Source organism: Petaurus breviceps, unplaced genomic scaffold, assembly GCF_028583685.1.
Source record: "Petaurus breviceps papuanus isolate PSGF00001 unplaced genomic scaffold, PetGlider_PUasm1.0 90977, whole genome shotgun sequence".
Lineage (NCBI taxonomy): Eukaryota > Metazoa > Chordata > Mammalia > Diprotodontia > Petauridae > Petaurus > Petaurus breviceps.
The window spans coordinates 46,640,378-46,652,784 of NW_027187391.1; the positions used below are offsets into that span (position 1 = coordinate 46,640,378).

At 40.2% G+C, this 12,407-nt stretch overlaps 1 protein-coding gene and 1 long non-coding RNA gene across 4 annotated transcripts in view; one reads left to right on the forward strand and one right to left on the reverse strand.

Annotated features, from left to right (window-relative positions):
* RTN4IP1 (reticulon 4 interacting protein 1) overlaps positions 1 to 12,407 on the forward strand; it is a 66,921-nt gene that overhangs the window by 27,500 nt on the left and 27,014 nt on the right. For all 3 annotated transcript variants that reach the window (XM_069077120.1, XM_069077119.1, XM_069077121.1), the window contains exons 5-7: positions 3,370 to 3,418; positions 5,491 to 5,627; positions 9,891 to 10,074. In XM_069077120.1, coding sequence (XP_068933221.1) covers positions 3,370 to 3,418; positions 5,491 to 5,627; positions 9,891 to 10,074 — 370 coding nt within the window. The remainder of the gene's footprint in view (positions 1 to 3,369; positions 3,419 to 5,490; positions 5,628 to 9,890; positions 10,075 to 12,407) is intronic.
* Positions 11,496 to 12,353, reverse strand: LOC138152999 (uncharacterized). Its single transcript, XR_011166265.1, has 2 exons — positions 12,199 to 12,353; positions 11,496 to 12,165 (listed from the first exon to the last, which is right to left on the reverse strand). It is a non-coding gene; the product is annotated as an uncharacterized lncRNA (long non-coding RNA).

A 12,407-nucleotide genomic window follows, 5' to 3' on the forward strand; every position in this document is an offset into this window, starting at 1 on the left:
ATAATATTAAAAGGGAAGTGAGAAAAAAAAAGCTTTGAGTTGGTGGGGTTTTTTTTTTTTTTTTTTTTTTTTTTATCTTTGTTGTAAGGGAAGTCTTGATGAATAAGGGAAGGGAGATAAGAGGAAAGCAATAAAACTTAAAAAAAAAAAAAAAACAAACAAACCCCAAACTCAAGACATTTTCTGTGCCTACTGACAGCATACACACTCATTGTACATCACTTTCTTTCTAACCCCTTCCTCCCACCCCATCTCCCCAGACCCACCACATATACACAAAAGCAAGAAAGTGCATTTTCTCATCTCTTCTCCAAGGCAAAACTTAATCTAACTCTGTGATGTTCGGGGTTTTGGTTGTTTCCATTCAGATTGTTGTGGTCCTTGTGTAGATGGTTCTCTGGTGGTTTGACTTAAATCAGGCTGCATTGGTTTGTGTGTGTTCCATTCGTCATTTCTTACAGTGTTATATTAATCCATTATATTCACACTTTCTATCCATGTGTCCCTGCTTGAGGACTGAAAACTAATTTCAAGATTCCCATTACTGGATTTCATTTTAAATGCAGACTTATAGGTCAGTGACCATTTACCTAGGGGGAGTACTACTTTTTTCCAAGTAAGTAGAGAAAAGGGTGCTGATTTGATTCATTGGTTTGCCACCCTCAGTAGACACTTGTTAAGAACTGCTGGGATATGGGGCTCCTTATTAACCACTGAGAAACAAAGTAGGACAAAAGGGGCTTGCTCTCAGGAGCACTTATGTGTAGTTGGGGAAGCAACTGAAAAAAAAACAAACACTAGAATGAAATGAGTTGTTTAATGAGCTTGAGATTTTCCCTCCCTGACTAACAATCACTCAAAGGCAGTTTTTTGTACATGTAACAATTTCTCTCTACTTCATAGGTAAAGAGGATAAATGTGGAATTAGTTTTCTGAGCTATTCTTGGAAGATATTGTGATGAACATTAGCATCAAATGCCTTGTTACTGTTTTATTTCATGACTTACTCACATACTATAAAATTGAGTGCCATGACATTTGCTATCACAGTCCAGGAGTTCAAGAATTTATCTCAATCAATTCACCAGTGTTTGGGCTAAAAGCCCAATGGGAGGTGTAAAAGTAAAGACTTGTTGGGTGATCGATCAAGCATTTGATTTGGCACTTTGGCCATGGAGAGAGTCCAGGTTTGCCTGTAATTGTACATATGATTTAGGGATAAGTTAGGAACTAGGACTGTAATTGTACTGATATACAGAGCTTCTGATGGGGAGTAGCTTCTACCAAGGGAGATATATACTGTCTCTGAAACTTAGCGACCTAGAGAGTCGCTTAGAAGCTTGAGAAGTTAAACACATGCTTAGGGACACGCAGGTATTAAAGGTCAGACTTTAACTTGGGTCCCCCTGTCTCCATGACCAGTTCCACTATACCACACTGCCCCTTGTGATTTAACTGTTAGCAACTTCTCAATTTGACATACGTATGTGAACATACACATCACACACACACGCACGCATATATGTGAGAGTATCTTTCTGTGGTTGAACTGGATGGCATCTTAGGTCCCTTCCAGCTGTAAATCTGATTACATACATACATACATAGATACATAAGTATGTGTCTATGTACACAATATAATCAGTGATTATCAGAAGCAGAGCAGCCTTCAATGGAAGAGAATTAATTTTCATTGGACCTTGAAGAAAGGTAGGACATGCAAAGACAAAGGAAAAAGAGGACTTCCAGATTGCCTAGGGTAGGGGAAGGGAGAGGAAGAAGAAATCTTGGTGCGAAGCCGTGGAAGTAGGAGAATATGCCTCACGTGATTAGGGAATAATGAGCAGGCCATTTTGGTTGGAGCAGAGGGTGTGTAGGGAGTAGGAGATAAAGTTGAAGAAAAACATGGTCCTGATTCTATGGAGAGGGCCTTGAATGCTAATTTCATTTTACTGAATCTCCTGTGGAGAAGACTAAGCCAGTATTTAAAATATTCTCATGTGTGGATATTTTTAAATTGCATAGTTGATTCTCTTCCTTTTTCTACATTGCTGTCCCTTTGGTGACTCTTCTCACCACATATCCTTTCCCAATAGAAATCCTCCTTGCAATATAAGTATGTACAGTGTTGTCCGCGTCTGAGAATTTATGCTTCATTCCACCCCTATGGTCCATTACATCTCATGCTTCACCATCAGTTCTCTGAAGTCATGATTGAACACTGCACTGATTAAAGATCTGACGTCTTTTATTGTTCTTTTCATTCTTGTGGTCATCATGCCAATAATTAGTTCTGCTTCTACTTGCTTTGTTCTTTGTCACTTCTTATAAATCTTCCCAAGTTTCTCCAAATTGCTCATAATATTCCATTACGTTCATAAGCCTCATTTTGTTTAGCCTTTCCTTAATAGATGGGCACCCACTTTCCTTTCAGTTATTTGTTAGTACAAAAAGTGCCACAATAAACGTTCTTTTTTTTTTTTTTTTAAAGCAATTGGGGTGAAGTAACTTGCTCAAGGTTACACGGCCAGTTATTATTTCTGGGTGCGGTGCTGAGTATCTGAGCCCAGACCTGATCCCCAGGTCATCCCAACACTGGAACCGGTGCTCTTACTCGCTGAGCCACCTGGCTGCCCCTCACAAGTGACTTTTTTATGTGTGTATAATGTGGATATGTTTTTATACTTATTTGTAAGATTTAATAATACTTTTCTCCTTCATAGAAAGGTGATAAAGCTGTGTGACCATGGCAAGCCCATTGACCCTTTTTACTCCTTAGTTTCCTTGTTTGTACAGGGAGGGTTAGGATTAGATGATCTCTGTGGTTCAGCCTTAAAATTCTGAAATTTTTTGAAATTGAAATGAACACTTCTTGAAAAAAGTTTGAAAGATGAATTGCTCTGCTTCCAAAAATCAGCTACCAAAATGTTTCAGAGTGAGCAGCTAATTCAAAGTCAGTGTTAATAGTAGTACCAAAAAGCTTACTGAGTAGCAGCCTTCTGTGATCTGTGTCAGTGGAAATTTACAGGGACCTCCAGTGTGAAGTTTCCAAATACAGCCTGGCCCCTTCTCCTTCAAGTCAGTGGCTGCAAGTGCAGTCTCTCACAGCTCACACTGTGAGTCAGGTTAAGCTTTTTGAACTCATATCAGCTCTTTAAAATCAGCTAAGTGTCTTTTGGTAAATGTACCCTGTCCAGTGAATCCTAGTGACCTTAAATTAGTGTCCCTTACAAAACTATCAGATTGTCAGAGCATAGCTTAGAGTGTCTGATTCAATAGCAACGAAATATTATTGCCTCCTCACTAATTAATTGACTTGTAATCTTGCTGAATGTGTTATTAATGGTTGTAATTTCTTTTGCATTACAGTGTTTTAATTTTGGGAGCTTCAGGTGGAATTGGTACCTTTGCTACACAGGTAAAGCATCATATTTACCTTGTAATTTATTTAAATATGTAAATCTTTATTTTATAGACAGCCTATAGAAAGCCCAGAGAAGAAGGGGAGTATAACACATTACTTGTTCTGCCCAGTATGATTCTTCAAGGAAAAAAACTTATTTCTAGGTGTTTCTCTTCACTCCAATAACAAAAGGGGAAAAAAATAGGAAGGAAAAGGACCTGGAAAGGAGGGGAAATTATAAAAATTGTCTATTTGATAGAAAAATTCTCAGTGTTGAAATTGTTTGCTTAAACCTTTTGGCCAGTTATTTGTTAAGGTATGCACAATGTAAGTGCTAAGTAGCTTCAAGTAGAAGAAAGACTATTAAATTCTTAAGGAAGAAAAGGGCCAAAACCTTTATTGAATTGTTTTACCATGTGATACAAATTATTTCTAATGATTTAATGCTTGCTCTCCTTTACACGCTTGCTTATACATACACTCTTTCCCTCTCTCTTCTCCTTAGTTCTCTATGTGTGTGTGTACATACATACACACACACACACACTTAATGTAAGTAGGTGCACAGAAAGCAATTTAGTTTTTTCTTGACAGTTTAAGGTTTATTTTAATATTGGTGAAGCCATGGCCACTAATGAGCTATTCATCCTAGAACACATTCTTAACACATTTGCATCTAATTGGGGAGTTGCTTTTGAAAGCAATATGCCATTACACTCAAGCAGCTTTTTGACTTCAGCCCTTGAACAAAATATGTTTTAGACTATTTCACCCTTGAAAAATTTTTTTCAGATTGCCAGGACATAAACACAGTGGCCTTTAAAGTAGGTGTGGGGCAAGGTTGAGGGAGATGGGAGAAGTTCTCATGGGGTTTCAGAGCCCTTTTTTGTGACTGTATGAGCTTTGAGAATAAAGAGGTCTCTGGTGAAATTCATGAATGGTCAAGGTTAGCATCTGACCTGCCATGACCTTTAGTTACCATGAGACATGAGTTATCATGTGGCCTGGCCTTAGTTATCCATGATAGAAGAGGATCTTCAGGTAACCCTAATTATATAGCTTTAGGAAAACTGAAAAGTATTACTCACATTGTAAATGACTAAGGGAAACAACAGCAGTTTTCTGGAATATTCTTGCCATTTAACTTTGACAGAATTAGAATTTGGCCCTTATTTCTGTTTAATTCTAATTCTGAACTGTATAGCTTACTCTCTCAGAGCCAGGGGATTCGTGACCGTTTTTGTGTCAGTCTGATAAATTTTAATTATTACTCTGTTGCTGCTAATCATAATTAAGGGAAATGCTAAATTTCATTTTAAGGATAATGAAAATAAAGATGTCATTTTTTCCCCCATTCAGCTTCACAGATTCCCTAAAAGCTATCTACAGACTGCTCTATGGAGTCCAAATGGAGAATCGCTGTTCTTTATACATGAGAGGCAGTACGCTTAGCTGGTATATGCTAAACGGGCAGTGTCATGCAGTGGAAAATGTGCTGGATTTGGAGTCAGAGGGCTTGGGCTCAAATCCTTTCTCTAGATAACCCCTGAGGGCTCTTTTAGACCCAAATCTGTGATCATCTGATCCTTTCTATTGCATTAAAACACAAATTTTTCTCACTAAGCCTTTAGAAAGTCTTCTTGACTTGAGCTAAGTACTTAGATGACAAGCCCCTCCTCATTTGCTCCTGAATAGCTATAAGAGAATATGTCCCTGACTGTTTGGGCTGTCCTGAGACAGTCACCTCTCAGTGAAGAGTAGTAGTGTTAATTAGCAGTGTCGGAATTTAGGGTGCATACGTGTGCCAGCAAGGTCAAATTTAAGGAGATGATCAATGTAAAATGTATCATAAACTTGCAGAAATCTCGGTGGTTGTTGCTTTTATTAATTAAAACTTTTTTTTTGGTTTGTAAAGGTTTCTTGGTGAACAAACATATACTTGGTTTTTTTACTCCTTTCATAGGTGTCTTTCCTTTTGTCTTCTTGAGAACCAGTCACTTAATGTCCTCCAGAGACTTATGCTGAGATGTGTTTCTCATTTCTAGTCCCTAAAACTTTATTTCCTTTAAAAAAAATTATTTTTCTAGTTACTAAAAGCATGGGGCGCCCATGTGACGGCAGTTTGTTCTGGGGATGCCGCTGACCTAGTAAAGAAGCTTGGAGCAGATGATGTAATTGATTATAGATCTGGAAGTGTGGAAGAACAGTTGAAATCTTTAAAACTGTACGTATGGGCACAATCTCACACTGGGGAGATGGGAGATGAGGCACTGGCAGATAGCCTAGGTGCCTGTGCCTGGGATGGCTCAGTGACCTAGTGTCCCTCTGGTCTGTAGTTATGACTTTAGAGAGGTATCTCTATTAAAAAAAGTCCCCCTTGTGTTATCAGAAGTCAGTCTAGCTTGTTTGCTGTTTGTACTATTTTTAATGCAACCTAGCCTTCCAAGTGGTTTCTAGATAATTGCTGGTGATATTCAACTTGCCTCATGCTTTTCAGTCATCCTTTCCAAAATCATTACACTATGGCTAGTTTTTGAGAAGAGGATGCATAGGATTGGCTTTGAATTTGTTCTTTGACTTCCATCCCCACAGGATCTGGATACTCTGAGACAGTGCCATTTATATAATATGTGGTCAATGCCATAACCCCTGTTCTTTTCCTGTATCCAACAGGGAGACTCAGTAGACAGAGGGCTAGGCCTCGAATCAGGAAGACCTGAGTGCTAATCCAGCTTCAGATATTTATTAGCTGTGTGACTCTGGTAAAGTCACTTAACCTCTCTGTGCCTCAGTTTCCTCAGCTGTAAAACAGGCATAACAGTAATACCTACTTTGCAGGGTGGTTGTAAGGATATCTGTAAAGCACTTAGCACAGGCCCTGGTATGTAATAAGTGCTTCCTAAATATGAATTTCCTTCCTCCCTTCTCTCCAGTGTTTTGATATAATAAGGGCACAACAGAAACAGAAGGAGGATGGGTGTTCAAATGGCTACATGGAGAGTGGCCAGGGTTCTGTGTTTGCCGAAATTCAAGTCTTGTGTGTTTGCTTGATATTTACCAAGCAAATGCCAGATGTAGAGATATAGCCTGTCCCCATTCAGCTGGCCCCACAAGAAGCACTTTCTGTGAACGTTCTGAGGTCACTGGCTTCCCAAGGTAGGACTTATGTGGAGGCAGCGGATCGAGCAGTTCCAGAGTTGTGATGTTTGGGCTGCCAGGGACTTCAAAGGGTTCTCTTTTCCTAAGTTTTACACTTGGGGCAGAGACACCAGCTTTCATCCCACTTAAAATGAGAAAATAAACACAAAAATTTTTTTACTCTTGGTCTGTCATGTGCCAAATCATAGTTATTCATTATTATTTTGAGAGTTCATGTTTCTGTAACGCTTTAAGGATCACACATTGCTTTCTTCACAGGAATTTCTTGAGGGGTGTAGTATAATTATAATAAATAGATATTTATATCGCCCTTGAAGGTTTGCGGAGTGCTTTACAAATATGCCTCATCTCGTTGGAGTCTCATAACAATACCGTAGGTACTGTTGTTCTCAAATCCATTTTGAAGTTGGAGAAACCAAGGCTCAGAAAGGTTGAGTTCCTTGCCCGTGGTCACTTAGCTATTAAATGGTGGTGGAGTGTGAAGCCAGCTTTTCCCATTCCAAATCCAACTCGCAATCCATTATCCCACTCTGCTCTGAGACTGAATTGTCATTTTCCCAAGGATGCAGAGCTAACAGAAGTGTGTAGCGAAGTCCTTTAATTGCTCCCCTAGGCTGCTGCTTCAGATGGTAGTGGGTAGTAGATTAGTTGCAGACCTTACTTATGAAGGTTTTGGAGAGCCAGACTGACTGAGGGTCTTGTGTTGCTGGTCTGAAGCATTGCCATCAGTTCTGGTGGTCCTTAGAAGTGGGGGTGAATGAATGCACAAACAAAGCATTTATTAAATTCAGTTGTTTTTCATTCGTGTCCAGCTCTTCGTGACCCCGATTGGAGTTTTCTTGGCAAAGATATGGGAGTAGTTGGCCATTTCCTTCTCAAGCTCATTTTACACATGAGGAAATTGAGGCAAACAAGGTTAAGTGACTTGCCCAGGGTCACACAGATAATAAGTGTCTGAGGCCAGATTTGGGCTTGGGAAGACTCTGGGTCCAACTGACTATCCACTGAGCCACCCTAGCTGCCCGTATTCAGTGCTAACTATGTGCAAAGCACTACACTAAGCTGTGGGGGTGCAGATAGAAAAGGGGGATAGGCCTTGCTCCCAAGGAACTCACATTCTGGGAAGGAGATAGCACAGGTGCAGAGTCTCAACTGGTGGTCATATGGGAGGTCCCTGGGCCTTAGGGTTCAGGGACAAAACAGATGTTACTGCATTTTCTTTAATGTCCTTTCAGCTGGTAAAATGTTACTATGAATGGCCTGTTACCACTGCTCCCTTGAAGCCCATGCCATGGAGGACTCTGTTACATGTCTCAGCCATCTGGCAGAACACAGGAATGCTAAGCTGGGCCCCAGGGGTGTAAGTCTGTGGAAGCACCTATGGCCCTTGGTTGGTTCATTGAGCTTCTAAATAGTGATGCGACTTGAGCTGCCCGTTCTCATGGCCACTCCTTGTCGGGACCCCTGGGACAGCAGCTTTGGACTGAGACCAGGCTGATAACCTGTTTGCTTTATATTTGATATGTGACTGTAGACACAAATTATTTTTCAAGAGAATGAAATAACTTCCAGATAAAATTTCCTTTTAACTAATTAGCAAGTAAATCACTCCTTTCCCAATTCTGGCCACATTCATCTACTTAAACTGCAATCCATAAGGCTTGATATCCGTGAGCTTTTGTTTGTCACCTTTGCCACCTTTGATATTGTCCCCATACAGTGACTTAAGCTGTTATGCAGAATCAGTAATAGGTTTCAAGATTTGCACTGAGTTCATCATTTGATAAAGCTAGGATGGGAAGGCAATTTATGAAAAAGTAATTTTTATCTTGTTTTCTTTTTAACGAATAAGGATGGTAGTCTTGAAGTCAAAGAACAAAGGGGTTTTAGTCCTGTCTCTACTTACTACTTGTGTGACTTTGTTCAAGTCATTTAACTTCCTTGAATCTCAGTTTCCTCATTTATGAAATGAGGGGAGGGGAGGTTCATTCCAGCTCTAAACTTGTGCTCTTGTGGAATGATGATATGATCTTCCCTTTTGTACAGTGAAGTGGTATGGGCAATATATATTTGATACACACCAGATATCTTTCATGGATTTATATTCCTTGACATATCATAGGATCATAGATAGAAAACTGGAAGGGCCTTTAGAGATAATTTAGTTGAGCTTTATAGATGAAGATCCTGAAGCCCATATAGGGGAAGGGGCTTTTTCACTTCACCTAGATAGCAGATAGTAGAACTGGGATTCAGACTCAGATCTTTTGGGTCTAGACCAGGGTTTTTTTTTTGACTCAGTGATGAACTGATCTATGGGCCATATATACCTCTTGATTTAATTTAGAAAACTTATTCCTTGTTGGATGAAATTAAGACATCATGGTCTGATGGAAAGTATGCTAGCTTTGGAGCAGAGAACTTGGGTTCAAATCCTACTTTGGATGTTTACTACCTGAGTGACCTTGAACAAGATCCAAGGGCCTTGGGCCTCAGTTTCCTCATCTATAAAAGTGATGGTATTTTGACTAAGCCTCCAAGGCTTCTTCCAGTTCTAAATATATGATCTTAAGTATCTGTAGCCTACTTCAGAGCCTCCACTGTTAATATTAAAAAAAAAAACACAGGGACAGAATGCAAAGCATGGCAAACATCCTTGGTCCAGGGATTCATTCTTAGATGATATTCTCTGAGGTCTGTGATGATACGATATTTGGTTTGACAAAGCACTTTGGGGGATACGAAGCATCTTGGTTATTGTGGAGTAGTACTTAGACTCACCAGTTATGTTTTACATGAAGCCAAACAAAAATACCCAATGTAAGAAAATTCAGGAAGTCAAATTTCATAAGCAAATCCTAGGAGAAAAGACAATGGTTAGATGGTATTTGAGAATGAAAATCTTTCTTGTGTATATTAGAAAGTGACTTGAGTTTCATGTGGGTGAATGGCAGCACCCCTGATTATTTCCTCCAAAACTAAAACAGTTCTTAAATGTGTTAGAAATGAAATAACTAAGTTATGAAATGAAAACTTGAAGAAATGAAATGACACAGTGGGTCACATTTGACCTATTCTTGAATGCTCTGCACTTGGGGGAAAACAAGAAGTCTCAGCACATAAATAAATCTTTCTCATTTAAAGTGAACACACAATAGAGATTGGATGGCAGAGCTACATCCAGGAAATTTATCTGTTTTCACTGAAGTATATGTGACAAAACCCATCACTTTGTTTTCTACTCCTTGGTTATGGAAATGTTCCTGTATCTTAGCCCCACCATTCAGAATACAGGTTTACCAGACTTTCTTGATTTTCTCCTCTCTAGGTTTGACTTTGTCCTAGATAACGTTGGTGGAGGCACTGAAGATTGGGCTCCAAAATATCTCAAGAAATGGTCTGGTGCCACATATGTGACGCTGGTCACTCCTTTTCTGCTGAACATAGACCAGCTTGGAATAGCAGATGGCATGGTCCAGACAGGATTTACCATGGGCTCTAAGGCACTGAAGGTAGGGAGAAAATGCTTTGCAGACCCTCGAAAGCATCTGATACTCAGTTGGTAACTTCCCGAAGCCCAGCCAACTTCTCTTTGTCTTTTTTGCCCCTCTAGGTTACAGGCTCCGCTTTCTCTTTTGCTTTTACCTCAAAATCTTCTGCCCTCTTTCCTATGCAGAACACATACTGTCTCTTTGGCCTGAGCATGACAGGACTTACCCACTCTCTGTAGTTCATAGACTTTGCCTTGTTTTTCTGTCGTGGGCATATGTGCTGATGCATCCACAATCTCTGGACCAGGCCTGCTGCCAACAGCAAAACCTATTCTGAGATGGCAGATAGAAACAAGATGCCTCTGCTGTCTAGAAGCTTACTGATTCCTAAGAGACTTGAACTCATGACTCTAGCCTTGTCAGCAGAATGCTCACACCAACTAAGTCAACTGGTGATAAGCACCTTTGACACAGAAGAAATAGGACAAGGTATAAAAGAAGAGACTTCTCCCTCACCCACATGAAGCACACATAGGTTCTAGAGACTGAAAAATCTGAGAGATTCTTTATTTCCCCCCAATTCACTGACCTACCCAGGAACAGTACATACTATGTCGCATTACCTGGAAGAGGACTCTTACTTTTCCTTTGTTTCTTCTCTCCATACCTTTACAAAGCCCAGAAGTCCTTAAATGTGCTTAAATCAGAATGTAGATTTTTTGTAGTCTGACCTCTTGCCATGCCCATCTTTGGAGCATTCTGCTGAGAGCCAAACAAATACTATTTTCTTTCAATTGTTTTTTCTTCCCCTGTATTTGAAAGCCAATAGCACTAATCTCTCCTAGGGGAAACACTTTTAAGTAGTTTCTTATGTCATCTTGAAAATACATACAGTTTAAACTTCATTGTAATGCCCCAGGACTCCCCTAACTCCACCAGTTTGCTCACTCACTCTCTTCCCTATAACTATGGGAGGAGAAAAGGGAAAAGAATCCCTGCAAACATTTGGAATATATTAAAGAAGTTCTGCTATTTTTTAGTTCAAAGTTTCACTTTGCCAGGGTAATGCACATTAAGGAATTACCAAAGCACATGACCAAGTAACATAATACCCGTTCTCCCAGTTGATTTCCTAAGGAGTTTAGAGAAAAATCAAACCTCCATTTATAAGGGCAGCCTTAGAGGTGTATTTGCTCATAGGATTTCAGATATGGAAAAGAACTTAGAACTTGCGTCTGGACAGAAATGCCTTTTATGACAACCCCAGCAGATGTCACTTAGCCTCTGTTCAAGTTCACCTAGTGATAGGGAACCCATTTTGGTTCACTTTGGGGTAACTGTCTTGGGGGAGAATTTTTTTCCCTGTCATTGGCAAAGTTTATTGTAATGCCAATAGAAGCAGGCAGGTGTAATATAATATCAAGCAAAGGCAACTTCCCAGGTTCAAAATACCAGCATAGGTGCTCTCTATTTTATTCAGTAACAAACCCAGAACAGAGAAGATCAAAACATGACATCATTCAAAATACAGCATTTACTAAGTGTGATTAAATCATCTCCAAGGCCTACCCCACCCCAGGACTTTCCAATCATTCAATCAATTACAAAGTCTCTGTTCCAAATACTTCTCCACCCCTAGGCTATACCTTAATTAAGTCCACCACAAAGCCCCTCTTCTCAAATGGAGATTAGTTTCCAAACATAAGTAAAATACATTCATTTGCTCAACCATAGAACACAAAAAGGTCAAAAGTTCCCCACCCCTGGGTCACAATTGAATCTACCCCAGAGTTACATCAAGTTTAAACACAGCACTTAATACCCAAATGGAGGTCTTTTCTTCATCTTGACAAGAGGCAAGTTCTCAGCAATCTTAGTTCCTGGAGAGACAAGGCTTAGCAAGGCCATAAGATACATTGCCAGTCCCTTCATGAATTTATCCTCTGTCTGTAGAACAGCCCTAGAACCCCTGAACACATTAGCAAAGCCCTCTCCCAGGATTTCTGTAAACATACAACAAGAAAATCCTTCTTCAGGGCTTCTGAACCAACAGAAAGGCTCCCAGACCCCTGCAACAACAGTACTGTCCCTCACCAGGGGACAGTATTCATTCTGTCTGCAGGACAGTCTCCAGACCCCTGCAACAACAGTACTGTCCCTCACCAGTGGACAGTATTCACTCTCTGTCTGCAGGACAGTCTCAGGCCTTCTTAACCAAATGCCAGGTTCCAGGACTTCTTCAACAGGACAGTCTTTCACCAGTGGACAAATCTGGCAAAATAACATCAAAACAGACAGACAAAGTACTGCCGGGGTCCCTCTGCCCGTGGAATCCTCACCTGCCCTACGGTCCT